Source organism: Rhinopithecus roxellana, chromosome 2, assembly GCF_007565055.1.
Source record: "Rhinopithecus roxellana isolate Shanxi Qingling chromosome 2, ASM756505v1, whole genome shotgun sequence".
Lineage (NCBI taxonomy): Eukaryota > Metazoa > Chordata > Mammalia > Primates > Cercopithecidae > Rhinopithecus > Rhinopithecus roxellana.
Window position 1 is genome coordinate 59,442,329 of NC_044550.1, and position 25,507 is coordinate 59,467,835.

A 25,507-nucleotide genomic window follows, 5' to 3' on the forward strand; every position below is an offset into this window, starting at 1 on the left:
CTAAACTAAAATACTCATAACATGAATTCATGTATTTGGATTTCCATTTTTATCATTACATTTATTTATCTGATTTCTCATTGGTATTTTTCCTTCTCCTAACTTGAAGGAAAAGTTGACATACATGTTTCCTACTTTTTTAGAGGATGAAAACAAATGTCTAAATAATCATAAAAGTATTTCACTGGAGCTTATGATTTATTCTCCCAAAAGGTCAAATTTAGCATTGTTTTATTACTATTTTCCATTTTATACAGTTTATCTCATTCCAGTTTTATCTTGATGAGGTTTTGGATTTTACCCACAGCACAGGGAGTGCAAAAGCAAGCCTGCGGGCACAGTATGTGAAGATAAGCACTTTGGAAAGATTTGTGAACAATACAATGGAGTTATACACATTTTTGGAGGCTGACAATGGTAATTAAAGTGACCATTGGAATATTAAAGCATCATTTGTTATTAGAATAATAAGTTGTCGGCCGGGCGCGGTGGCTCAAGCCTGTAATCCCAGCACTTTGGGAGGCCGAGACGGGCGGATCACGAGGTCAGGAGATCAAGACCATCCTGGCTAACATGGTGAAACCCCGTCTCTACTAAAAATACAAAAAACTAGCCGGGCGACCTGGCGGGCGCCTGTAGTCCCAGCTACTCGGGAGGCTGAGGCAGGAGAATGGCGTGAACCCGGGAGGCGGAGCTTGCAGTGAGCTGAGATCTGGCCACTGCACTCCAGCCTGGGCGACAGAGCAAGACTCCGTCTCAAAAAAAAAAAAAAAAAAAAAAAAAAAGAATAATAAGTTGTCTATGACTTATGATTTATTATATATTTTCAGGTTGAAACACAACTTTCAACTCTTGCTTTATTTTAAAATGTGTGACACAACATATAGTGGAATAAAGCAAAATGCTGAGGTAAAAATAAACTTGCAAATAATGCTCTAGAAATTTTAAACAATAGTTTCACTTCCCTTTCTTCTGCATTTCACTAGCTAATATCTGAAGTAATAAATTTTACATGCATATCTGAATTGCCATTAAATAATGAAGGCAAACTAACAGCAGTGTAGCTAATTTCTCAAGAGTTTTGCTACCAAAGGTAAAAGACAAGTAAAAGAAATGTAACGCCCCCACTCCCCAACCCAGGAAAATGGCTATAAAATATGCTTTTTAATACTTAAAATAAAGGGGCTCCTGGGAAAGAATGTATGGAATACATACCGTGGTGTCCTTCCTGAGAGGGGTTTTCGGGTGGCTCTGAAGAGGATGTAACTGGTAATAACGGAGAACATCCCCCACATAGACAGAAACCGCCACCAGTATAGTTTTATCGTGAAATATAAGGGGACAATCCACATCTGCAACAAGGTCACCAGCTGTCATAGAAATGAACAAAAAGTCTCTTTCAATGACCAAGTGCCTGAATGGCATCTCCATTATTAAATGAGTCTGAAGCATCTCTGGGAGAACCACCTTCACCATCATGTCTGTACCATGCAACTGCTTCACCATCAAACTGTAAGCTTCCTTAGACAGGCCAGGCCATGGAAAGTATGGGCACAATTATCTGAAAATTCCAATGGGAAACAATCCAAAATCCCTGCCTTCTGTCACTTCCTTTCATCTGACTATTTTAGATGAAAGGACCTTTGGGACCTCCACAGAGATGTGATTTTGGACAAGGGAGCCTCACTTTAGTTGTATAATTGGGGGTACCGATGCTTGCACTGCTTCCCTGCACTGACTGAGGCGGGGTTCAAACAAGATCAGGAATGGAAAGCACTCTGAAAACCATACTGCACTACACAGAGCCCAGGGGCTTTGTTTCTGTCATGTGCTCATATGAAAGTGACACAATGTCAAAGGAGGAAGTGGAGGTCAGAGTTTCAGAGAAGCCCCTGGGATGTCTTCTGCCTGCAGTCCCTGGGCACTCTGCAAGGTTTCCTGTTCATTTGGTGCATAAACCCTTTGTGACCTATGCCATTGACCTGAGTCCAAGTAGCCTTCAGAGGGTCCTTTAATCTGGTCCCATTCCAATAGGTCAGGAAGCAGGGCAGAGTGAACTGTCTGTGGGTCACTGATGTGATATGGTTACCATAGCTACACTCCTACTTTTCAAACCAGGCCTAATACCAGCTAGTCAACCCTCTTGGGAAAAGCAGACAGCTTTAATCAATAGCAATATCCTTTGGTCTTTTACGTTTTCTCGCATTCAGACTAACCACCTGTTATTTGCTCAGAATGAATATAAGGGGAATGGCAAAGAGGTTTTTGTTTCAAGGGTGTACGTTAAGTTTTAGGGACAGCCTGCAGTGCTTTGTTGAGGATTCTGAGCCTGGATCCTGGTTTAGTGGTAGAGTCTTATGATCAGTTAATGAAGTCTGCCGACAATGTGGGAAGAGTGGTTAGAGCTTGCTTATCGCATATTCCTCATCCTGAGTATTAAAAAGGCTGCTGCCATTTGTTTTCTTTACCTTCTCAATCTTCGCAATAGAAAAGGGAGGCTTAGAACAAAAGATCTATGGATATATTGTTGGATCCTTTAAATAGGTCTTGGTGATAATAGTCTAAGGTCAATAACCAAAGCTCTTGGACAGGACTTCAAGATAGAAATGAGAAAGGCAAGGCCACAGCCATTCTTCTTTCAGTGTCAGATAAGAAGACATTTCCCAGGCTCATCATTCTCCTTTGATTGCTCCATCCTCATAAATGATCTGAAGTCTTCTTAGAATTGCTCTGAATCTTCTTTCAGAGAACCCTGGAGTTGTTATCATAGATATGCACTTGAACAAAAACATACACGGAGCAAGTCTGAGGTGAGTATCTGAGGAGTTCGGGAGCAAATCCTATAACTTACATTTTTTTTTTTTTTAACTTCAAGGAATACTTTCAGGGGAAAAAACACTCTTTACTGTTGCCTCCATTTATCAGATAACTGCTTTAATTTTCCATCCTACTTTGTGGGTGTGGAAAATGAATGAGTTAGCACCTTTATGAAACGGATATAAATACACGTACACAAATAGGAAAAACAAGCTTTACTTAAGGAAGTAGAAGAGTTTTTAAGAGGACCCAAAACCATATGCTAAGTAACCAAGACTCAAGATGTGCTTACTTAAGCATTCAGCAACTTTGACCCTCTGCTATTGACCGTAAAATTATGCAGCACCATGGCCAGATGTGGTGGCTCATGCCTGTAATCCCAGCACTTTGGGAGGCTGGGGTGGATGGATTTCTTGAGCTCAGGAGCTTGAGACCAGCCTGGGCAACATGGCCAAACCCTGTCTCTACAAAAATTAGCCAGGCATGGTGGTACATGCCTGTAGTCCCAGATACTCAAGAGGCTAAGGTGGGAGGACCACCTGAGCCCCTGAGGTCGAGGCTGCAGTGAGTTGGGATCGTGCCACTGCACTGGGTGACAGAGTTAGACCCTGTCTTAAAAAAAAGTGTGTAGCACCTTAACAAAAATCTCATCAGCATATTGGTCATTTATTTTCTGTAGCTGATTTTGGAGATAGTTCTCTATCATAAATTATGCATTTGCTGACTTACAAGTTCATCACTTCTGGTAGTAAAGAAGGAAATGGACATGAACTTCATCTTTCAAAGTCTGATCATCTGTTAATTGCATTTTTCATCTTTCTATTTTAAGAATTTGATTCATTTTTACATTTCCGCATAAAAATCCTGGAGTTTTTTAAAATAAAAACTTGAGTTGGTTCATTTTAATTCAGTGGAACTACTATGCTCTTATTTTTGTACTTTAGATCTAAACCAAAATATAAGACTAATTAATTTCTTCTAATCCATGATAGTTTGGAGCTATAGCTGGACTATATTTTAATAAAACCAGTTCTCTTCCTATAGATTTATAAATATGAACAATTTCTAGAAGACGTCAAATTTCTCTTGATGCCTAGATTTAATGAATAGCGAATAACAATATTCAATGTACAGACATGTTACTTTTAAAAATAGACTTTGGAGATCAAAAAGGAAAAGAAAGCAAAATATCATTAGAATGTATTATGTATGCGAATATTTTATTTATTAACTATCTTTAAAATGTAACCCAGCACCATATTTTCTCAATATATGAAGGGAAAGTTCAGAAATTGCTCTGTGAATTCAATGATTGCATGGGTAGTCATTTTGAAATGAGAGACACATTTCATATCAATTTAAAAGATTCTTTAACAATTTCCAGAGTAGTTAAAACTTCTCATTTTAAATAGTAACTGCCATATATGAAATGTAGGAATGCTGTCCCTCATAAATAAACACATGAAATATGTGAAATCGAGGCACATACATGCAAAGAAGGAAGCCTGGCATCTGGAACTCATTAGTAATGCCACAGGGGTCACCATCTGGGCATGTGTGTATTGCACTACTGGCAACGGGTAGCTCATGCATCTGGATCACATCACTCACATTCTCCCCAACCACATATCATAGCAGGAGGAATTTCCTGATGAATCAGATGCTGCCCAAAAGTACCATGTTTTTTTTTTTGGGTTGCCATGCACATAATGAATCTGAAAAGAATTACAGATCAAGCCAAAACAAAGATACCTTTCATTTGTCTAATTGTACAGAATGATGAATGGGCCGTGCAATATTAAAAGAAAGAAGGAAAGAGAAAGAAAGAAAGAAAGAAAGAAAGAAAGAAAGAAAGAAAGAAAGAAAGAGAGAGAGACAGAGGGAGGGAGGGAGGAAGGAAGGAAGGAAGGAAGAAAACAAGGAAAAAAATAAATAAATTATGTGTGTTCATTTCCGTTGCACTGCAAATCCCAAACTATCTGCAATCATTTGTGTGTGGAGGGTGGTGGGATGGTGGAGGGAGGGCAGAGGTGTGCTCAGAGGTAAGCAGAAAATTATCATAAAAATAAACAGGAAACAATGCTGCTATCAGTAAAAGACAAGGAAGGAGTGTGAATATAAAGCAAGTAGGAAGAGAGTATGGGCTGGCACGTGGTGACTCATGCCTGTAATCTGAGGATGTTGGGAGGCCAAGAGGGGTGGATCAGTTGAGGCCAGAAGTTTGAGACCAGCCTGGGCAACATGGTGAAAGCCCATCTCTATCAAAAATACAAACATTAGCTGGGTGAGGTGGCACATGCCTGGAATCCCAGCTACTTGGGTGGCTGAGGCGTGAGAGTTGTTTGAACCTGGGAAGCAGAGGTTGCAGTGGGCCGACATTGTGCCACTGCACTCCAGCCTGGGCAACAGAGCAAGACTCTGTCTCAAAAAAAAAGAAGAAGAAGAAAGTATGGAAATGGAATGTTGGCATACAAAGATTCCTTATTTTTTCAGTTGGTTCACTTTTTTAATCTCCACATAAATCTAGATGGCTGATTTTGTTATTTAAACTTTTAAAGGAGATTCTGCAATGTTATGTACATATGTATTTAAGTATGTATGTATTTGTGTCTTGCCTCATTTTAAAAAGATTTGAGCAGACACAATGCTTTATTGGCCCAGTAATATTTTCTAGTATTTCACAGCTATTAATAGGCAGGAAGTTTGATTTAAATAGAGCAATGCTTCAATCTGGAAAGTTATTTGCACTGTATTGAGGCAAGTTAATAGTGTGTCTGAAACCCAAGTTCTGGGGATGTAGTCATCAGGTCTTCTACTGATTTGTGGAGTAAGAGAAGGATTCTTTTTTGGCACTCTCCTGTCTACCTGCTGCAGATATGGAAAGTAACTGCACATAAAATAAGGTGGAGAGGGTGATGTTGAATGAAATTTTATTTCCAGTTAAATGCTGTTCAAAGCATTTGGAAATGATTTAACTTTGAGGCTTTGCCTACATCTATAACATATCAAGATTACCAGCTGGAAAGGGAAAAATTCAAATACCCAGATGCTTGGACTATGCTGTGCTAAAAACGTGACTATTTGAAAACACCCAGGTATTTATAGTATCCCACATAAAATAAGAATTTTCTACCTTCTTTCCACTTTTGACATCACATAGGAGCAGTTAACATATTTCTATATTTTATTTTCTAAATAAACCATTTCTTTTGCTTTAGGTATTTATAATAAGCTGCTCTGATGTACACAGCTCCTACAGACCACAGAACATAATCTATCTACACAAATTTAAAGGACCACTTCAGAAGATGGGCATACTTGTTAAAAAGTTGTATCTGAAAATATTCTGAGCTTTTTGAATTAGTCCATGTCCTCTTTAAGTACATGATCTGAATTATGCATAAAAGAATGTGAAAATAATAATCCTTTATTTATTTATTTATTTATTTATTTATTTATTTATTTATTTTTTGAGACGGAGTCTCGCTCTGTCGCCCAGGCTGGAGTGCAATGGCCGGATCTCAGCTCACTGCAAGCTCCGCCCCCCGGGTTTACACCATTCTCCTGCCTCAGCCTCCCAAGTAGCTGGGACTACAGGCGCCCGCCACCTCGCCCGGCTAGTTTTTTTTTTTTTTTTTTTTTTTTTTGTATTTTTTAGTAGAGACGGGGTTTCACCGTATTAGCTAGGATGGTCTCGATCTCCTGACCTCGTGATCCACCCGTCTCGGCCTCCCAAAGTGCTGGGATTACAGGCTTGAGCCACCGCGCCCGGCCATCCTTTATAATAAATAATATCTTCAGGGTAAAAATAATATGCATAAATGACAATATATTAAGTGTACAAAGCTTTTACGCATATTACTATAAGTGCACTTCCTACTTTTTTTTTCTAATTTCCATCCCTTGCTTTTCTGCAAACTCCCATTCCAACAGTAAGTAACCTGGCTGCTATTTACTTAATTGTTCAATTCCTGTATACATACACAGCAGTATGGTAACTGTTAACTTGTAGCCCCATGGGGAACAATTTTATCAAGTGGAATACAGTGCTTTTGTGCAGTTCCTATTGCCTTCCTCTTACAGACTCTGTTCATTTCCAAAGTTACTTAGAGAGGGGATGATACTTTTTCCCTCTCTACCCTTCAGTGAGGTTGTTTTCCATATTTTTAAGGCAGTTAGATCCTCTTGCACAGTCTGCATTTCTCCCTGGAATCCCCCAACCTCCTAAATGATTCTTAAATATGTTCAAATTTTAAAGTCTGGTTTTGTGCCGCACAGGTCTATGACATTTGACAAATGCATAATATATTGTACCCACAAATACAATATTACACAAACTAATTTTACTACTCTAAAATTCCTGACCTATTTATTTTCCTCTCTTCCCCCCAAACCACTGATTGTTTTACTGTCTCTATAGTTTTGTGGTTTTCAGAATGTCATATAATTGGAACCATACAGTATGTAGCTTTTTCATACTGGTTTGTTTCACTATGACTTGTTTCACCAAAGTTCATCCATGTCTTTTCATGACATGATAGCTTATTTCTTTTTATTATTGAATAGTATTCCATTGCATGAATGTACCACAGTTTATTTATCCAGCTTTTAAAGGATATCTTGGTTGCTACCAGTTTTGGGCGATTATGAATAAAGGTGCTGTAAATATTTGCATGCAGGTTTTTGTGTGAATGTAGGTTTTCAATTTAACTGGGTAAATACCCGTTAGAGCGATTATATAGTAAGCCTATGTTTAGCTGTGTGGGAGACTGCCAAACAGCCTTCAAAAATAGCTTTACCATTATTTGCATTCCCAACAACGAGAGTTCCTGCTACTCCACATTGTCATCAGTATTTGGTATTGTCAATTTTTTGAATTTTAGCTATTCTAATAGGTGTATAGTGTTAACTCGTTGTTGCTTTAATTCTCTAATGACACATGATGAGATGATGAGCTACTTTTTATATGCATATTTGCCATCTGTAAGTTTTCCTTAGTAGGAATTAATTAATTACATGTGTAATTAATTACATAAGTTAATCCAGATCTTTTGCCTTTTTAATGAGTTGTTTTCTTGTGGTTGAATTTTAAGTATATTTTAAATATATTTAAGTATATTTTGGATACAAGTCCTTTATCAGATATATGTGTTTGCAAATATTTTCTCCAAGTCTGGCTTGTTTTTACATTCTCTCTCTCTTTTTTTTTTTTTTGAGACATTGTCTCGCTCTGTCGCCCAGGCTGGAGTGCAGTGGCGTGATCTCGGCTCACTGCAAGCTCTGCCTCCCGGGTTCACGCCATTCTCCTCCTCAGCCTCCCGAGTAGCTGGGACTACAGGCACCCGCCACCACACCCGGCTAATTTTTTGTATTTTTTAGTAGAGACGGGGTTTCAACGTGTTAACCAGGATGGTCTGGATCTCCTGACCTCATGGTCCGCCTGTCTTGGCCTCCCGAAGTGATGGGATTACAGGCTTGAGCCACTGCCCCGGCTTCATTCTCTTAACAGTATCTTTTCCATAGCAGTTTTTAATTTCAATAAAATCTACCTTATTTATATTTTCTCTCATGGATCATGCTTTTGGTACCATATCTAAAAACGCATCATCAAATACAAGTAAACCTAGATTTTTTTCCTGTGTTATCTTCTCAAAGTCTTATAGTTTTGCATTTTACATTTAGGCCTAAGATCCATTTTGAATTAATTTTTCTAAAAGGTGTATTGTATGTTCTGTGTCTGTGTCTATTTTTTTTTTTGCATATGAAAATCCAGTTGTTCCACAACCATTTGTTGGAAAGACTATCCTTTCTCTATTGAATTGCCTTTGGTCCTTTGTCATGGATCAGTTGACTGTATTTGTTTGGGGGTCTATTTGTGGGCTCTGTATTCTGTTCCATTGACCTATGTGCCTATTCTTTCACCAGTACCATGCTGTATTTATTACTGTAGCTTTACAGTAAGTCTTGAAATTGGGCACCGTCAGTCCTCCAACTTTGTCTTTCAGTGTTGTGCTATCTATTGTAGGTCTTTTGCTTTTCCACATAAACTGTAGAATCAGTTTGTTGATTTACACAAAGTACCTTGCTGAGATTTTAGTTGAGATTGTGTTTAATCTATAGATCAAGTCAGGAAGACTGGACATATTAATGATATTGAATCTTCCAATCTATGAATATGGAATAATCTTTCCATTAATTTATATCTTTTCTCTGTATAGATCCTGTACATATTTTGATAGATTTATGCCTAAGTATTTATATTTTTCTCGTGCAACTGTAAATGGTATTGTGTTTTAATTTCAAATTCCAGTGGTTTATTACTGGTAACAATCGACTTTCGTATATTTACTTTGTATCTTCCAACCTTGCTATAATCACTTATTATTTCCATGAGTTTATGTTGATTCTGTGAGATTTTCCATACAATCATGTAAGATGGTTTTAATTTTTCTTTCTAATCCATATAGCTTTTATTTCCTCTCTTGCTGCACTAGCAAGGACTTCCCTGTACAATGTGGAATAGAAGTGGTGAGAGAGGACATTCTTTCCTTCTTCCTCATCTTAGAGGGAAGTAATCTAGTTTCTCACCATTAAGTATGCTAGTTGTAGGCTTTCCATAGGCCTCTTTATCAAGCTGGGAAATTCCCTTCTATTCCTACTTTGCTGAGAGTTTTACATGAATGCATGCTGGACCTTGCCAAATGCTTCTGCTGCGTCTACTGATATGATCATAGGACTTTCTTCTTTTGCCTCTTGATGAGATTATTTACATAAATTGATTTTTACTTGTTGAGCCAGTCTTTCATATCTGGAATAAATCTCACTTGATTGTGGTGTATAATTCATTTTATACATTGTTGGATTTGATTTGCTAATATTTTGATGAGGATTTTTGGATTTATGTTTTTGAGAGATTTTGGTCTACAATTTCCTTTTCTTGTAATGTCTTCATATAGTAAGTCTTGAAATTGGGCAGTGACAGTCATCCCACTTTGTCTTTCTGGTTTTTTTATGAGGGTAATGCTGGCCTCAATGAATGAATTTGCAAGTACGCCCTCTGTTTCTATTTTCTGGGAGAGATTGTAGAGAACTGGTATCATTTCTTCTTTAAATATTTGGTAGAATTCACCAGTGAAACTATCTGGACTTGGTGCTTCCTTTTTTGGAAGGTTATTAACTATTGATTGAAATTTTAAAATGATATAGGCCTATTCAGTTCATCTATTTCTCCTTGTGCGAGTTTTGGTATAGTTTGCATCTTTCAAAGAATTAGTCCACTTCATCTAATTTATCCAAATTTGTGGGCATAGAATTGTTTGTAGCCTTTTCTTTTTATATCCATGGGATTAGTAATGATGATCTCATTTTCTTTTCTCTCTTTTTTTTTTAGGGAGACAGGGCCTCACTCTGTGACCCAGGCTGGAATGCAGTGGCATAATCATAGCTCACTGTAACCTCTAACTCCTGGGCTTAAGCAATCCTCTTGCCTTAGCCTCCTGAGTAGCTAGGACTACAGGCACGTGCTATGATGCCTGGCTAATTTTCAAATTTTTGTAGAGATGGGGTCTCATTATGTTGCCCAGGCTGGTCTTGAACTCTTGGCCTCAAGTGATCCTCCCACCTCAGCCTCCCAAATGCTGGGATGACAGGTGTGAGTCACTAAGCCTAGCCCAATTTTCTTTTATAATATTAGTAATTTGTGTTTTCTCTCTTTTTTTCTTGGTTAGTCTGGCTAGAGGTTTATTAAATTTATTGATCTTTTCAAAGAACCAGCTTTTGGTTTCATTGTGTTTCCTCTACTGATTTCCTATTTTTAATTTCATCAATGTTTGCCAAAATTTCTATTATTTATTTTCTGTTTGTTGTAGGCATGAATTACTCTTCCTTTTCTAGTTTCCTCAGGTGGATTCTTAGATTATTGATTTTAGACCTTTCTTCTTTTCTAATATATGCATTCAATGCTATAAATTTCCCTCTAAGCACTGCTTTTGCTGCATCCCAGAAATTTTGATAAGCTGTATTTCCATTTTCATTTAAATTATTTTAAAATTTCTCTGGAGTTTCTTCTTTGACCCATGTGTTATTTAGTATTGTGTTATTTAATCTGCAAATATTTTGGAATTTTCCATACTATCTTTCTGTTATTAATTTCTAATTTAATTCATTGTGGTTTGAGAGCATAGATTGTATAATTCAAATTTATTTTGGAGTCTTTTATGGTTCAGCATGTGGTGTATTTTGGTGAATGTTCCACGTGATGTCAAGAAGAATATATACTCTGTTGTTGTTGGATGAAGTATTCTATAAATGTCATTTAGAGCAAGCTGATGAATGGAACTTTCAGGTCAATTATGTCTTTACCAATTTTAAGCCTGCTTGATCTATCAGCTACTAGAAGAGATGTATTAAAATCTTTAACTATAATGGTCAATTTGTTGATTTCTCTTTGCAGTTCTATCAGTTTTTGTCTCATATATTTTGATGCTCTTTTGTTAGATGCATACATATTAAGAATATCTTCCTGAATAACTGATCCTTTTATCATTATGTAATGCCCTTTCTTTCTTTCTTTCTTTCTTTTTTTGAGGCAGAGTCTCACTCTGTTGCCCAGGCTGGAGTGCAGTGGAGAGATCATGGCTCATTGCAGCACTGACCTCCTGGGCTCAAGCAATTTTCTCATCTCAGCCTCTGGAGTAGCTGGGACTACAGGAGCATGCTACTATGGCCGGCTAATTTTTAAATTATTTATAGAGATGGGGTTTCATCATGTTACCCAAGCTGGTTTTGAACTTCTAGGCTCAAGTGATCCTCCCTCCTCAGCCTCCAAGTAGCTGGGACTACAGGTGCATACCGCTACATCTGGCTTTTTTTTTTTTTTGGTAGAGATAGGGTGTCACTTTGTTGCCCAACCTGGTCTCGAGCTCTTGGCTCAAGCAATCCTCCTACCTTGGGCTCTCAAAGTGCTGAAATTACAGCTATGAGCCACTGTGCCAAGCCAAATGCCCTTTCTTATCCCTGACAATTTTCCTTGTTCTGAAGTCCACTTTGTCTGAAATTAATATAGTTGGTCCAGCTTTCTTTTGATTAGTGTTAGTATGGAATATCTTTTTCCAAATCTTTACTGTTGATATATCTGTAACAACATATAATTGCATCTTGTTTTTGAAAATTAATCCACTCTGATAATCTTTGTGTTTTAATTTTTATATTTAGACCATTCACGTTTGAAGTGATTATTGATATAGTTGGATTAATATCTACCATGGATGTAACTATTTTCTATTTGTTGCACTTTCATTGCATCTCTCTCTCTCTCTCTCTCTCTCTCTCTCTCTCTCTGCCTTCTCTGGTTTTAACTGGGTATTTTATGAGATTCCATTTTCTCTCCTCTATTACTGTATCAGTTAGGCTCCTTTACAATTATTTCTAGTGGTTTCTCTACTGTTTGCAAAATACATCCATAACTAATCCAAGTCCATTCTCAAATAACACTATACGCCATTATTGGTATTATAGGTACCTTATAACAGAAATCTCAATTCCTCCCTCCCATTTCTTATAATACTGCTATCATTCATTGCAGTTATCCATATAACATAATCACCCAATACACTGTTCCTACTTTTACTTTGAACAATTAATCTATTAGAGGAATTAAGAATAAGAAATAGGGCTGGGCATGGTGGCTCATGCCTGTAATCCCAGTTGTTTGGGAGGCCAAGGTGGGCGGATCATGAGGTCAGGAGTTTAAGACCAGCCTGACCAACACGGTGTAACCCCATCTCTACTAAAAATACAAAAATTAGCTGGGTGTTGGGGCAGGGGCCTGTAATCCCAGCTACTCAGGAAGCTGAGGCAGGAGAATCACTTGAACCCGGGAGGCGACGGGTACAGTGAGCTGAGATCACGCCATTGTACTCCAGCGACAGAGTGAGACTCCGTCTCAAAAGAAAAAAAAAGAAAGAAAGAAAAAGTTTTATTTTATCTCTATTTATTCTTTCTCTGACACTCTTTCTTTCTTTATGTAGATTATCTGAGTTTCTGGCCTAAATGACTTTACTTCTTTCTGAAGAACTTTTAAAAAACATTTCCTATAGGTCAGAACTACTGGTAATGAATTCCTCATTTTTTGTTTGCCTGATAAAGTCTTTATTTCTCTTTCACTTTGAAGTGAATTTCTCTGGATATAGAATCCTAGATTGCTGGGATTTTTTCTTTCAATATTTTAAATATTTTACTTCACTTTCTTCTTGTTTGCATGGTTTGTTTTTTCCCCTCTCTGGCTGCTTTTAAGGTTTTCTCTTCATCTTTAGCTTTCTGTAGTATGATTTTGATATACCCAGGTACAGATTTCTTGGTATTTACCCTACTTGGTGTTCTCTGAGTTTCTTAGATTTGTGGTTTGGCGTCTCCTTAATCTTGAAAAATTATTGGTCATTATTATTGTCATTATTATTTCAAATATTTTTTCAGTTCCATTATCTCTTTCTTCTCCTTTTGGTATTCCAGTATGTGTATGTTATATTTTTTGAAAATGTTCCATAGTTCTTAGATATTCTGTTCTATTTTCTTTTCACTCTTTTTTTCTCTTTGCATCTCCTTTTGGGACATTTCTACTGACATTATCTTCACGTTCACTGATTCCTTCCTCAGCTTCATCCAATCTATTGATGAGGCCATTCAAGGCATTCTTCCTTTCTGGTACCATTTTTTTTTTTTGTTTTATTTTTAGCATTTTAAAAGGTTCTTTGTAAGTTTCCACTTCTCTGATTACATTACCCATCTATACTTGGATGTTGTCTACTTTTTCCATTAGAGATCTTAGCATACTAGCCATCACTAAGTTTTATTTTATTTTTAACTGAAAAATATTAATTGTATATATTTATGAAGTACAATGTGATGTTATTGTACATGTATACATTGTGAAATGATCAAATCAGGCTAATTAGCATATCTATCACCTCAAATATTTATCATTTTTTTGCAGTGAGAACATTTAAAATCCTCTCTTAGCTATTTTGGGACATACAATACATTAATGTTAACTACAGTCACCACGCTGTGCAATAGAATACCAGAACTTATTCCTCATATCTAACCAAAACTTTGTACTTGTTTACCAATATCTCCCCTTTCCCCATCTACCCACACTCCTATGGCCTCTGGTAACCACCATTCTACTCTACTTCTGTGAGTTTGACTTTTTAATCATAATTATTTTAAATTCCTGGTCTGATAATTCCAAAATCTCTGCCACATCTAAGTCTGGTTCTTCGTCTCTTCAGACTGTGTTTTTTTTCTCCTACTAGCATGACTTGTAATATTTGGTTGAAAAGCAGACACTGATGTATTAAGTAATAGAAGCTGAGATAAACAGACCTTTAGTGTGAGGTTTTACATTAATTTGGCTAGGAGTTGGGCTGTGTTTAATGTTTGCTGTGGTTGTAGGTGTCAAAGTCTTCAATTTCCACTAGTATCCTTGTTTCTGTCTCTGCTGTTGTCTTTGGGTTTCCCTAAACATTCCTTCTTATATAGAGTCTAAGGCTTGCAGCTCTTTCAGCTCTAACCTTCGGCTATTACACTGGACACCTGTTGATGTGGTGGCAGGGTATAAGGGTAGTGGGAGCATTCTGTTATCATATGGTTAAGTCTCTTTCAGGTCTGTGTCCCTGGGGTGGCCTTTACAAGTGTTTCTCAACTATTTTGTTTCCCCTTAGGTGACACAGGAAGGCTAGAGGAAGCTGGAGTTGGGTTATTTCTCTCCCCTCATATTGGATGAGGCCTCTTATCAATCTTTTCACTTGCTGTGGTAGGCCTTGTTATGGAGAACATTCTGGATCTGGTTCAAAGTGGTCACTTTCCCCCTCCCCTGCTGGAAGCATGAGAGCACTTCTTGGGTTTTCATCATAAGAACCTGGTGGGGTAGCTGGAGGTAAAACCTAAACAAAATGTAGGGTCCCTGACTGTGGCTCCCAGGAGTTTCTCACTCTCACACTACTTTGTGCACTGCTTCCAGCAATCCTTCAGAGTTACTACATTTGAATGTATGGCATTGTCGCTTCTGCTTTCAGGAAGGAGATCTCAGCTATGATTTCCTGTATTCACCTGTCTCTCTAGATTTTGAGATGGTGGTTTTCCCTGTGACCTCAATTCTCTGACAAGTCTAAGAAAAGCCATTGATAATCAGTTTGGCCAGTTTTTTTCTTGTTGTAAGATAAAAGTGCTGACTTCCAAGCTTTTTATATGTTGGAGCTGAAACCAGAAGTCCTTCCTATTTTTAAAAATTTCATCATTTTTAAATATCAGGAAACAAAGGCTCCTTGTGGTTAAATGAGTAGCTAGAATCTTCCTACTTCTAAGCCAGTACTCTTTCCTTTCACCATCCTGCCACATTAGGTTGGTGCAAAAGTAATTGCTATTTTTGCTATTAAAAGTAATGGGAAAAACCACAATTACTTTTGCACCAACCTACTATATCTCACAAAATCAGCCCAGGAAAATGTCCTCAGAAGAAGCATGAGACTGAATAGCTGGGCATGGTGGCTTACGCCTGTAATCCCAGCACTTTGGGAGGCCAGCCAAGGCAGGCGGATCACCTGAGGTCAGGAGTTCGAAACCAGCCTGGCCAACATAGTGAAACCCTGTCTCTATTAAAATAAAAAAATTAGCTGGGCGCAGTGTCAGGCACCTATAATCCCAGTTACTTGGGAGGCTGAGGCAGGAGAATCTCTTGAACCTGGGAGGCGGAGGTTGCAGTGAGCCAAGATCGCACCACTGCACTCCACCTGGGTGACAGAGTGAGACTGTCACAAAAAAAAAAAAAAAAGCATGAGGCAGAATAGAAGGGGTGGCAAGGCAGGATAAGCAGATGTACTGCTTTGTAAGTCAATGGTTGAGCATTCTCTCTAGCTTTACAAAAGTGTCCAGAAAAGGATTCTTTTATTAGCAAACTGCTTTTACAGCATATGATTACGTTTGCACAAATGTTATATACAAACAGTATCTCTTGGATGCTTTTGGAGTCAACGAATCGTATTGAACATTTACTATGGATCAGTCACTGTACTTGAAATTCAAAGATATTTAGTGAGCTTGTTCTTGATATGAGAGCAAATAACTAGTGAGGCTGAATTCTAGCCTCTCTGCAACTAATTAGTTATATGCCTTTGGCCAAGGTTTTTAATTGCTCTGAACTATATTTCACAAAAGGGATAAAAAATAATTACCTCTCAAGGTAACTGAGGTAAAGTACAGAAAGCACTTATCACAGCTGTAATAATAATAGTAATTTACATATAAATTTATATATAATAATTTTACATATAATTATGAGTATTATAGTAATTATAATATATATTAATATGCTACTAATATTGATAGAGGTTACAATATCAAGTCATGGAGATAAATTTCACTATATAGCCCCTTGTAGAAAAGAGCCAGCAATGTTGTGAATCTTATAAACATGTTCAAAGCTCTCAGTAGCTAGTCTTATGCATGCCAACAAAAACAATTAAAAGCTAGGTTCTCTTTGGATGATAGGGCAATTTAGGTCAGCATTTATGCACACATGTCTGTCAAATTCCATCCCAAAGACTTTAAATTCAGTAGTGTATTAGGCAGTGGGTTTTTTTGCTATTGTTCACCCAAGTATAAGAAAGCTGGAAACCAGTGTTAGAATAAGCTAGTGGTACTCTAGGAACAATTTCCAGCTCAAATGGTTGCAAACATCACCAAGAGTGCCTGAAATGGCTGTGCTCTGATGACCACTCTGGAGGTGAATCCCCAAGAAGGGATGCAAAGCATGGGGCAAAGTCAAGGCTACAGCATGGGAAAGCCTGGCCTCTCATCCTGAGTCACAGATTGAGTAGCCCCTCAATAGAGACATGCAGGGAATGGGGCTACTCAACCTGTTCCTTTGGGATGATACCAATAATTAGACGGATTGATGAGCAAAGACGTAGAATATATTTCAGAGACCAATCAAGTCTATGAGTTAACTCAGCAGTCTCAAGGCACCATGAGACCTGAATCTGTCCTTGACTATGGTGGGGGCGACTTTATGCAGGCTCCTGGCTTTGTCAAAGTGCTAGACAGGATCACCATGATCATTATCATCATGAGAGGCATGATCACAGGCACCTGGTCACCTCCAACGTGATCCTTAGGACTACAGAGCCCTACTGGGTAGCCATAAAACATAGAAGCTGTGTGACAGAGGGACACAGAAATAGCAACCTTAGAGAGCAAAAGTGGGGTGACTAAAGGAATCAAGGGGAGGTGGCAGTCAAAAGCAAGTCCCTGGAGAGGCATTGCAGGTAGCACAGCTTGTGCAGTTAGCAACAGGAAACAACTCAGATGACTCCAGCTAACCAACAGAGGTCAGGGTCCAGGGTGTCCACCTAGTCCAATGTAGCTGAGTCATCTACGGTCAGACCCTTCCATGGCCACAAGTCCTTAAAGGGGATTCTGAGGCATAAGCAGGTCTGTCTTTGGCCAGGTAGAGCCAAAGTGCTTCAATACAGGACAAGGATGGTCTTTGTGCATATGCCACCTCAAAAATCATCAAATCTGGCCAGGTGCAGTGGCTCATACCTGTAATCCCAGCACTTTGGGAGGCTGAGGCGGGTGGATCACCTGAGGTTAGGAGTTTGAGAACAGCCTGGCCAACATGGTGAAACCCCAGCTCTACACAAAAATACAAAAATTAGCCAGATGTGATGGCGGGCACCTGTAATCCCAACTACTTGGGAGGCTGAGGCTGGAGAATCACTTGAACCCAGGAGGCGGAGGTTGCAGTGAGCCAAGATCGCACCATTGCACTCCAGCCTGGGCAACAAGAGCAAAACTCCAACTCAAAGAAAAAAAAATCATAAAATGAAAATGTTGCAGGAGTGGTGCGACACAGTGCGAGTCAAGAGCTCCTGGAGCATTGTTTCCTTTCAAAGTCGGGGGTTTCTTATGCAAAATCCACACCTGTGTTACTATGAAAAAAGAACATTTTTTTCCCACATCAACCCAGAGATAATGATTAATTATAAAGAAAGAATGAATAAGGCTAAGAACTGATTCCTTATGAATCCAGGTTTCTTCCTACATGAGGACTCTAGAAATTTTATCTTAGCTACTTCCATTTTGCAGATAAGGAAACCATAGTGAAGATATATTTAAATAGCTTTTCTTTGATATGAGTGAAGTACTAGTGAGGTTTGATTCTAGTTTCATTCACTTAAAAACATTATCCAAGTGCAATATAAAGGGTGTTTATTATAATTGATAAGACAGCGGAGACATGGCAGGAAATGGATACATTTGCTTTAAAACAATAAAATGAGATTCCCCTTTCTAAAGAAAATGTTCAAAATTACCTAAACTTAAATATAATACAGAACACAAAAGAATTCCTTTAGATCCTGTACTATATAGGAAATAAATTCTATGACAGGTAATAATAAAATAATATATTGGTCTAAGTCAACACTTCATGTGTTGCAGGCAAGTTGAGTCCGTCAGACTCTATAATGGCCATTCCAAGACCCAGAACCATGTAGAATGTTAACTGAGGACCTTCTCCATTTGCAACACTTCTCCATTTAGTCCATGTTTGAATCTAAACCAGAGGATTTTAAAGTGTGGTTCCAGGACTGGCAGCCTCAACATTACCAGCACCATGAGGGAACTTGTTAGACAAGCAAATTCTTGGGTCACTATTGAATCAGAAACTCTATGGACAGGACCTGGGAACTTGATTTAACAAGCTCTCTAGATGATTCTGATGCACCCTGCTCTAACCATTGAGAACTACTGCTGTAAACATTGCGATGGCAAGGTCTCAGGCCCAACAAGGCCCACAGCATGACTCTCAGGCCCTGGTGGTGAACATGCTTGAATGAGATTGGTCTGTGAAAATGAAATCTGGCTCCATGTTGCTGAGGTCAATGCAGTGTGTGCATGAACACATTTCCATGGATATGCAAACCATTAATGCCAAGATAGTTTACTACTAATGAAACAACATTAGAGTGTCTTAGTCCATTTTGTGCTGCTATACTAGAATATGACAGATTGGGCAATTTACAACGAAAAGAAATTTATTTCTCACAGTTCTGGGGGCTCAGAAGTCCAAGATTGAATGGCTGGCATCTGGTGAGGGCCATCTTGCTGCATCATCTTATGGCGTAAGACAAGAGGGCCAGAGAAAGCGAGAGAGAGAAAAGGTGGCTGAACTTATCCTTTTATAAGGAACCTACTCCTGCAATAAAGGCATTAGTCCATTCATGAAGGCAGAGCCCTCATGACCTAATTCCTTCTCATTAGGCCCCACCTCCCAACACTGTTGCACTGAGTATTATGTTTCCAACACATGAACTTTGGGGGACACTCGAACCACAGCATTCTGCTCTGGCTCCAAATTCATGTTTTTCTCACACATAAAATATATTCATTCCATCCCATTTGCCCCAAATTCTTAACTTGTTCTGGTGAAAGTCTAGGGTCTCATCTAAATCAGATATGGGTGAGACTCAAGGCATAATTCATCCTGAGGCAAATTCCCCTCTAGCTGTGAGCCTATGAAATTAACAAGTTCTCTTCTTCCAAAATACAATGCTAGGTCAGGCAGAGGATAGACATTCCCATTCCAAAAGGGAGAAATAGGCAAGATGAAAGGAGTAACAGGCCCCAAACAAGTCTAAAACTCGACGAGGTAAACAATACTAAATCCTAAGACTTGAGGTTAATCTTCTTTGACTCCATGTCCTACTTTCTGGGCATACTGATGTAGGGTTTGGAACCCTGAGGCCTCAGGAACAGCCTTGCCCCCATGGCTTTGCTAGGCTTAGCCCACACAATTCTCACAGGTTGGAATCTGATGTCCATATCTCCTAGGCTCGAGTTGCATGCTGCATGCCCATAGCTCTCCTGGGCTGGAGTTGCATGCCTGGTAGTTGTATAGTTCTAGGACTTGGGGGCATCCCCACCCTGAAGGACTCCCCTAGGCCTAGTGAGGACTCTCTGCTATGGCTGTGACTCCACACTTCTGCTGGGCATTGTCCTCCTAGGTGCTCTCTGTGGCAGCTCTACCCCAAGACAAATCTTTGCCTAGGCCCTCTAGTTGTCTGCAACATCCTTTGAAATCTAAGTGGAGGCTGCCATGGCCTCACAGCATGTGCCTACAGAAGTAGCACCACCAAAGTTTATAGCTGGTACTTTCCAGAGCAGCAGGCTGAGCTGCACCTGGGCTCCCTGGAGCCACAGCTGAAGCAGCCAAGGAGAACGATGCTGGAATTCAAGGAGCAGAGTCCTGAGGTGGCTCTGCTCACTGGTCCTGTGTAGAGTACACTGGGGAGTCACCCCAAACCATTCTGCTTTCCTGGAGCCCTGGGCCTGTGATGAGACAGGCAGCCTTGAAGGTCACTGAAATGCCTTCAGGGTCATTTTCCTGTTGTCTTGATTACTTGCACCTGGCTTCCTTCTGGCTGTGTTAATCCCCTTTATCAAAGGGTCACTTGGCTGCACCCTTGCAAACCTTTTTATTCTTTACGTAGCCAGGCTGTGAATTTTGCAAATTTTATATTGCTTCTCTTTTACTTATAAATTCCATCTTTAAATCATTTATCTCTTCTTTCATTTTACTATATGCAGTTAAAAGAAGCCATGTAGGTCCTTCAATATATTGCTCAGAAATTTCTTTCACCAGCTATCCTGGTTCATTGCTCTTAAATCTGCCTTCCATAAAGCCCTCCAGCATGGACACAGTTAAGCCAAGTTCTTTGTGACTTTATAATGAGGATGGCCATTACTTCAGTTTCCGATACCTTGTTCCTCATTTCTGTCTGAGACCTCAGGAGAATGGCTTTTACTGTTCATATTTTCACTAATATTCTGACTATGACCACTTAAGTAATCTCTAAAAAGTTTCAGCCTTTATCTATAGTTATTTTCTTTCTCTGAGCCCTAACCAGACTCGTCTTTCATACTCCATTGTTACAGCAAGACCAGCTGTTTCTAGCTTGTTCCTTCAAACTCTTCCAGCCTCTGCCCAATTACACAGTTCCAAAGCTGCTTCCCCATTTTCAGTCATTTGTTATAGTAACAGACCCACTTCTTGGTACCAATTTTCTTAGTCTGTTTTGTGCTGCTATAACAGAATACTACAGACTGGGTAATTTATAATGAACAGCAACGTATTGCCTCATGGTCTGGAGGGTGGAAAGTACAAGACAGAGGGGTTTGTATCTTGCAAGGGCCTTCTTGCTGTGTCATCTCACAGCAGAAGGTGAGAGGGCAGGAGAAATTGAGAGAGAAAATGGGCCCACATTCATATTTTTATAATAAACCCACTCCCACAAAATTAATGGCATTAATCTATTCACAAGGGCAGAGACCTTATGGCCAAATCACCTCTTATTAGGCCCCACCTCCCAGCACTGTTGCGTTGGGGATTGCATCTCCAACACAAGAACTTTGGGGGATACATTAAAACCATAGCAGACAGCCTAAACCATTTCTTTTGGCTATTCCTAATCCTTCTTTTCCTGAACTATTGGCAGAAGTTGTTCATGCATGAAAGGAAAACTGGTTTACTTAAACACTAGGATTTCTCAGTCTTGGCAACACTGACATTTTAGGCCAGATAATTTTTGTTGTAGGGAGCTGTTGTGCATTGGAGGATGTTTACCAGTATCCCTGGCCTCTATCCACCGGTGCCAGTAGCAACTTCCCTCCCCATCTACACCCCCCACAAGTCTTGACAGTCAAAAATGATTCCAGACATTGCCAAATGTCTCCTGGGAGTGAAACTGCAGTTGGTTGAGAACCGCTGACTTAAACCAAGGCAGTTCCTTCAAAGTGGTAACCAAGGGAGAATGTGTCCTGGAAAAAAACAGTCAAGCTGATACAAGCTGGAGCAGGCTCCCAGCAGCTACGGGGGTGACTCACATTGTAGGATCGACCATGCCTCTGTCTCCACTGAACCAGCACTATCTGGGCAATGACCAGAATGCAGAGGAAGATCAAGATCATTTCCACGTGCATGGATTCGTGGCCCCGGTGCATCTTGTACATCCTCTCCTGCTGCAGGCTGGAACTGGCAAATGAGGTCATCTGAAAAAGCCCTCAACCTTGTGCATTTAGCCAAAAAAAACAAAACGAAACAAACAAACAAACAAACAAACAAACAAAAAAAAACAGGTTTGGCTCACAAAAAGCAACAGGGGATTTCAAATGTAAAGGTTGGTAAGTTTTGATTGTAAAGTTTTTCTTGGTTTCTTCCCTTTCCCTAGATCTGGAGAAGGAGCAGCTGGGAGGAGGAGCCTGACTCTCTTAGCAAAACCAGTTCCTTTGCTTTCCCATGTGGTTGGCCTCAGCCTTGTCTTTTAAGTTAAGTGATGGGGCTAAAAAATCTAATGAGCCCCAGGAAGACCTGGGTTCCAGTCCCTGATCTGCCACTTCATTGCCTCACAACCTTGGGGAAGTCATTTATTCTCTCTGAGCCTCAGTTTCCTCATTTGCAAATTTCAAATAACCATCCTTCTGTAACTGACAAGGTTGTTGTAAGACTGTAAAGCACATGTTATTTTATTTGTATCTACATGAGGAATAATTATTGAGCTGCATCATATGAAACGTCAATTTTTGAAAGTCAAAAACAGTCCAGTGTTGGTAATTTTAAATCATTTGCTACTATTTCAAGTAAAAGGATACCCTGCAGATGGTGCTTATGCCAGAGGAGAGAATATTATCCACGGGGCAATGGAAAGCTTCTGAATGAGTTGTATAAATTGTTACAGAACTATTATATAGAGAAAGAATAGGCTTAAGTATTATCTTAGACACGCACAAACATTCCTGTGATGGCTGAACGTTACCGTTTTAGTTGGATGCTTAGTTTTGCACAATTGTAGAGAAAATCAACAAAATACTTTGTCACCTGGTTTAACGTTCTGGAGTAGCCTCGATGAGAACCTAGAGCAGTGGTTCTTGACCTTGTCTGTAAGTTAGGAATCACTGGGAAGCTTTAAAAAAAACCTTAACCCCCCATATCCAGATCAATTAGATGACGATTTCTGGGTGTTAGGGGGCTGAACTGCACCCTCTCGAAATTCATACACTGATGTCCTGGTCCCCTGTACTTCAACATACCAAACCAAACCTGCCAGCACTTTAATCTTGGACTTTCAGCCTTCAGAACTGCGAGAAAATAAATTTCTGATTTTTAAGCCACCTATTCTGTGGTATTTTGTTATGGTATTCCTAGCAAATTAATACAGATTTGCAGGATGGAATGTGACATCAGGAATTTTTCAGGCATCCCATGTGATTTTAAGGGGCAGCCAAGATTGAGAACCACAAGCCTAGAGGAAGAGAAAGAGGCCCAGGGTCAAGATGCGTGAACATGGGGAAAAATTATGAAAGCTGTCAGTTACTTTCTGAATACTGGTTATCATTATCTTTCATCCCTAGTGTGGCACCATCAGTCACAAAATCTCTTAAAGTTTCCACTTACATCTGGTTACAGTATGCAGTTAGCTAGTGTACCACCCAGAAAACACCGCAGGGTAACAGTCTGTGCCATGAGATAGTGACCTTTTAAAGGCACTTGATGGGTATGCGGGTTGGGTTCTCTCCCTCTGCCAGCATTTCTACAGCTACTCCAAAGAGCAGTGAATGCCTCAGAAAAGGGTCTCATCCAAATCCCAAGGGTGCCCCCTGCTGGAAAAGGTGTGGAAATCAGCCCACAGAGCCCAGTAAACACTCCTGCTGAAGTTCAGTTTCTTAGAGAGGGATTCTCAGAATGTCAGTGCTGGAAGTTACCATAGATGGAATGAATCTCCTTCATTTATCAAATGACGAAGCTGAAATCCATATCGGGTAAGCAACTTGAATAAAATTACATGGCTCTTAGTCTCTCTATTGGAAGCTGAGCTCAGGAGACAAGAATGATTTCTAGAAGCTCATTTAAACAAACAAACAAAAAACCAAACTTGGCCGGGCACGGTGGCTCAAGCCTGTAATCCCAGCACTTTGGGAGGCCGAGACGGGTGGATCACGAGGTCAGGAGATCGAGACCATCCTGGCTAACATGGTGAAACCCCGTCTCTATTAAAAAAAAAAATACAAAAACTAGCCGGGCGAGGTGGCGGGCGCCTGTAGTCCCAGCTACCCGGGAGGCTGAGGCAGGAGAATGGCATAAACCCGGGAGGCGGAGCTTGCAGTGAGCTGAGATCCGGCCACTGCACTCCAACCTGGGTGACAGAGCGAGACTCCGTCTCAAAAAAAAAAAAAAAAAGAAAAGAAAAAAACCAAACTTGTTCCCCTGAAGAAATGGGAAGAAAAATGAAAAAGTACAAGTGCTTAGTTGTGGTTTATACAGCTCCAAATCTAAAATAGCTTTTTAATATTCTATATAATTAACAGACTTTGAACTTAGGGCATATAGATAAATGAGTGACTTCATCATCAGTCTAAAATAGGACTTGCATAGATACAAAATATGCTTTATGAGATTATTAATCTATTATATCAGATTAATCTATTATTAAAATGCATCTCAAATTGGTTAGCCTATGTTGAAGTACTCTGAAAAGTATATATTGGTGTACAAATGTAGTATTTTCTTTTTTGAGGAGGAATGCATCCAAAATTGACTCCTGTAATGCAAAAAGGGAAGAGCTTTTCATTCTTATTTCACTTCATGTGGCGCTCACAGGGCTCAATGGCCCTACAGTATGTACCAGAACACAGGGGCAATGGTGTAGGAACAAAACCAGTGTATCTTGTGCCTAAAATAAATAGTAACTTGACACAGCCATATTTTGAAGGATGTATTAATCCAGCTTTGTGGGACTGCATGATCTTTTCCTATGGATCATGCTGTAGAAAACAGATGAAATCCATGTGTTATGGTCTATAGTATTTGTGTATCCTACCCCATCTTCTCTATCCTGGAAAAGTTACAAATAAAATTATGACTTCATTCAATTTCTCAACTGTTAGCATAAAAATCTAATTTTTAGCAAAACAACTCTTAAAAAATACTAATTACTTACTTCCACGCATCTTCTGCAGAAAGCTTTGTATGAGAGATCTGAAAAACACAAAAAGGGCCCTTATCAAAAAACATCCTTGTTTTCTTGGTTTTTCTGTTAAAACCAAGACCATGTTGAAACCCAGACCATGAAAAATAACAGCGTCACATGGTATTTGAATAATTTGGGCTAAAACAACACGAAACAAACAAACAAAAAAAGAATAATCAGGTTACTATTATTAAATATTTGATCCTGTTCCTGGAATCAGATGAGGCTCCATTTCAATGGTTCTGTTTTGGCAAATCAGTCAAAGTTACAGAGAATGGTCTCCCAATAGGCCATGCTACTCTGGCTTCTAGGATATGAAGTGTTAGTCTGAGCATCCCTAAAAAACGTCTGTTTTGCTGATATCTTAAACGATTGCAGTGAGTAAATATCTCCAATCTCAGTGAGTAAATATCATTTCCAAGTTAAAAGTTTCAGAGACAGAGCTGACCAGAGGCTCCGCTGATTTGGAGCATTCTTGCATTTTTCTGTTACGAAGGCATCATTACTGACCCCAGGAAAGGGAGTAATCTGGGCTTGTGCCCTTACAAATTGAGCTGGAAAGCACAGAGATCATCTCCAGAACTGTGCATTTTGGATGACCTACAGAG

General features: G+C 39.3%; 2 protein-coding genes across 2 annotated transcripts in view; one reads left to right on the top strand and one right to left on the bottom strand.

Moving 5' to 3' along the window:
• The window catches only part of TLR2 (toll like receptor 2), a 66,974-nt gene extending 43,104 nt beyond the window's left edge, over positions 1–23,870 (top strand). Inside the window, exon 5 of the transcript XR_004053210.1 lies at positions 22,104–23,870. The gene's annotated coding sequence lies outside the window, so the exon portion shown is untranslated. The remainder of the gene's footprint in view (positions 1–22,103) is intronic.
• RNF175 (ring finger protein 175) overlaps positions 1–25,507 on the bottom strand; it is a 50,448-nt gene that overhangs the window by 16,987 nt on the left and 7,954 nt on the right. The window contains exons 2-4 of the mRNA XM_030916635.1: positions 24,870–24,907; positions 21,760–21,941; positions 1,216–1,370 (exon numbers count right to left, since the gene is read on the bottom strand). Coding sequence (XP_030772495.1) covers positions 1,216–1,370; positions 21,760–21,924 — 320 coding nt within the window. The 5' untranslated portion in view covers positions 21,925–21,941; positions 24,870–24,907. The remainder of the gene's footprint in view (positions 1–1,215; positions 1,371–21,759; positions 21,942–24,869; positions 24,908–25,507) is intronic.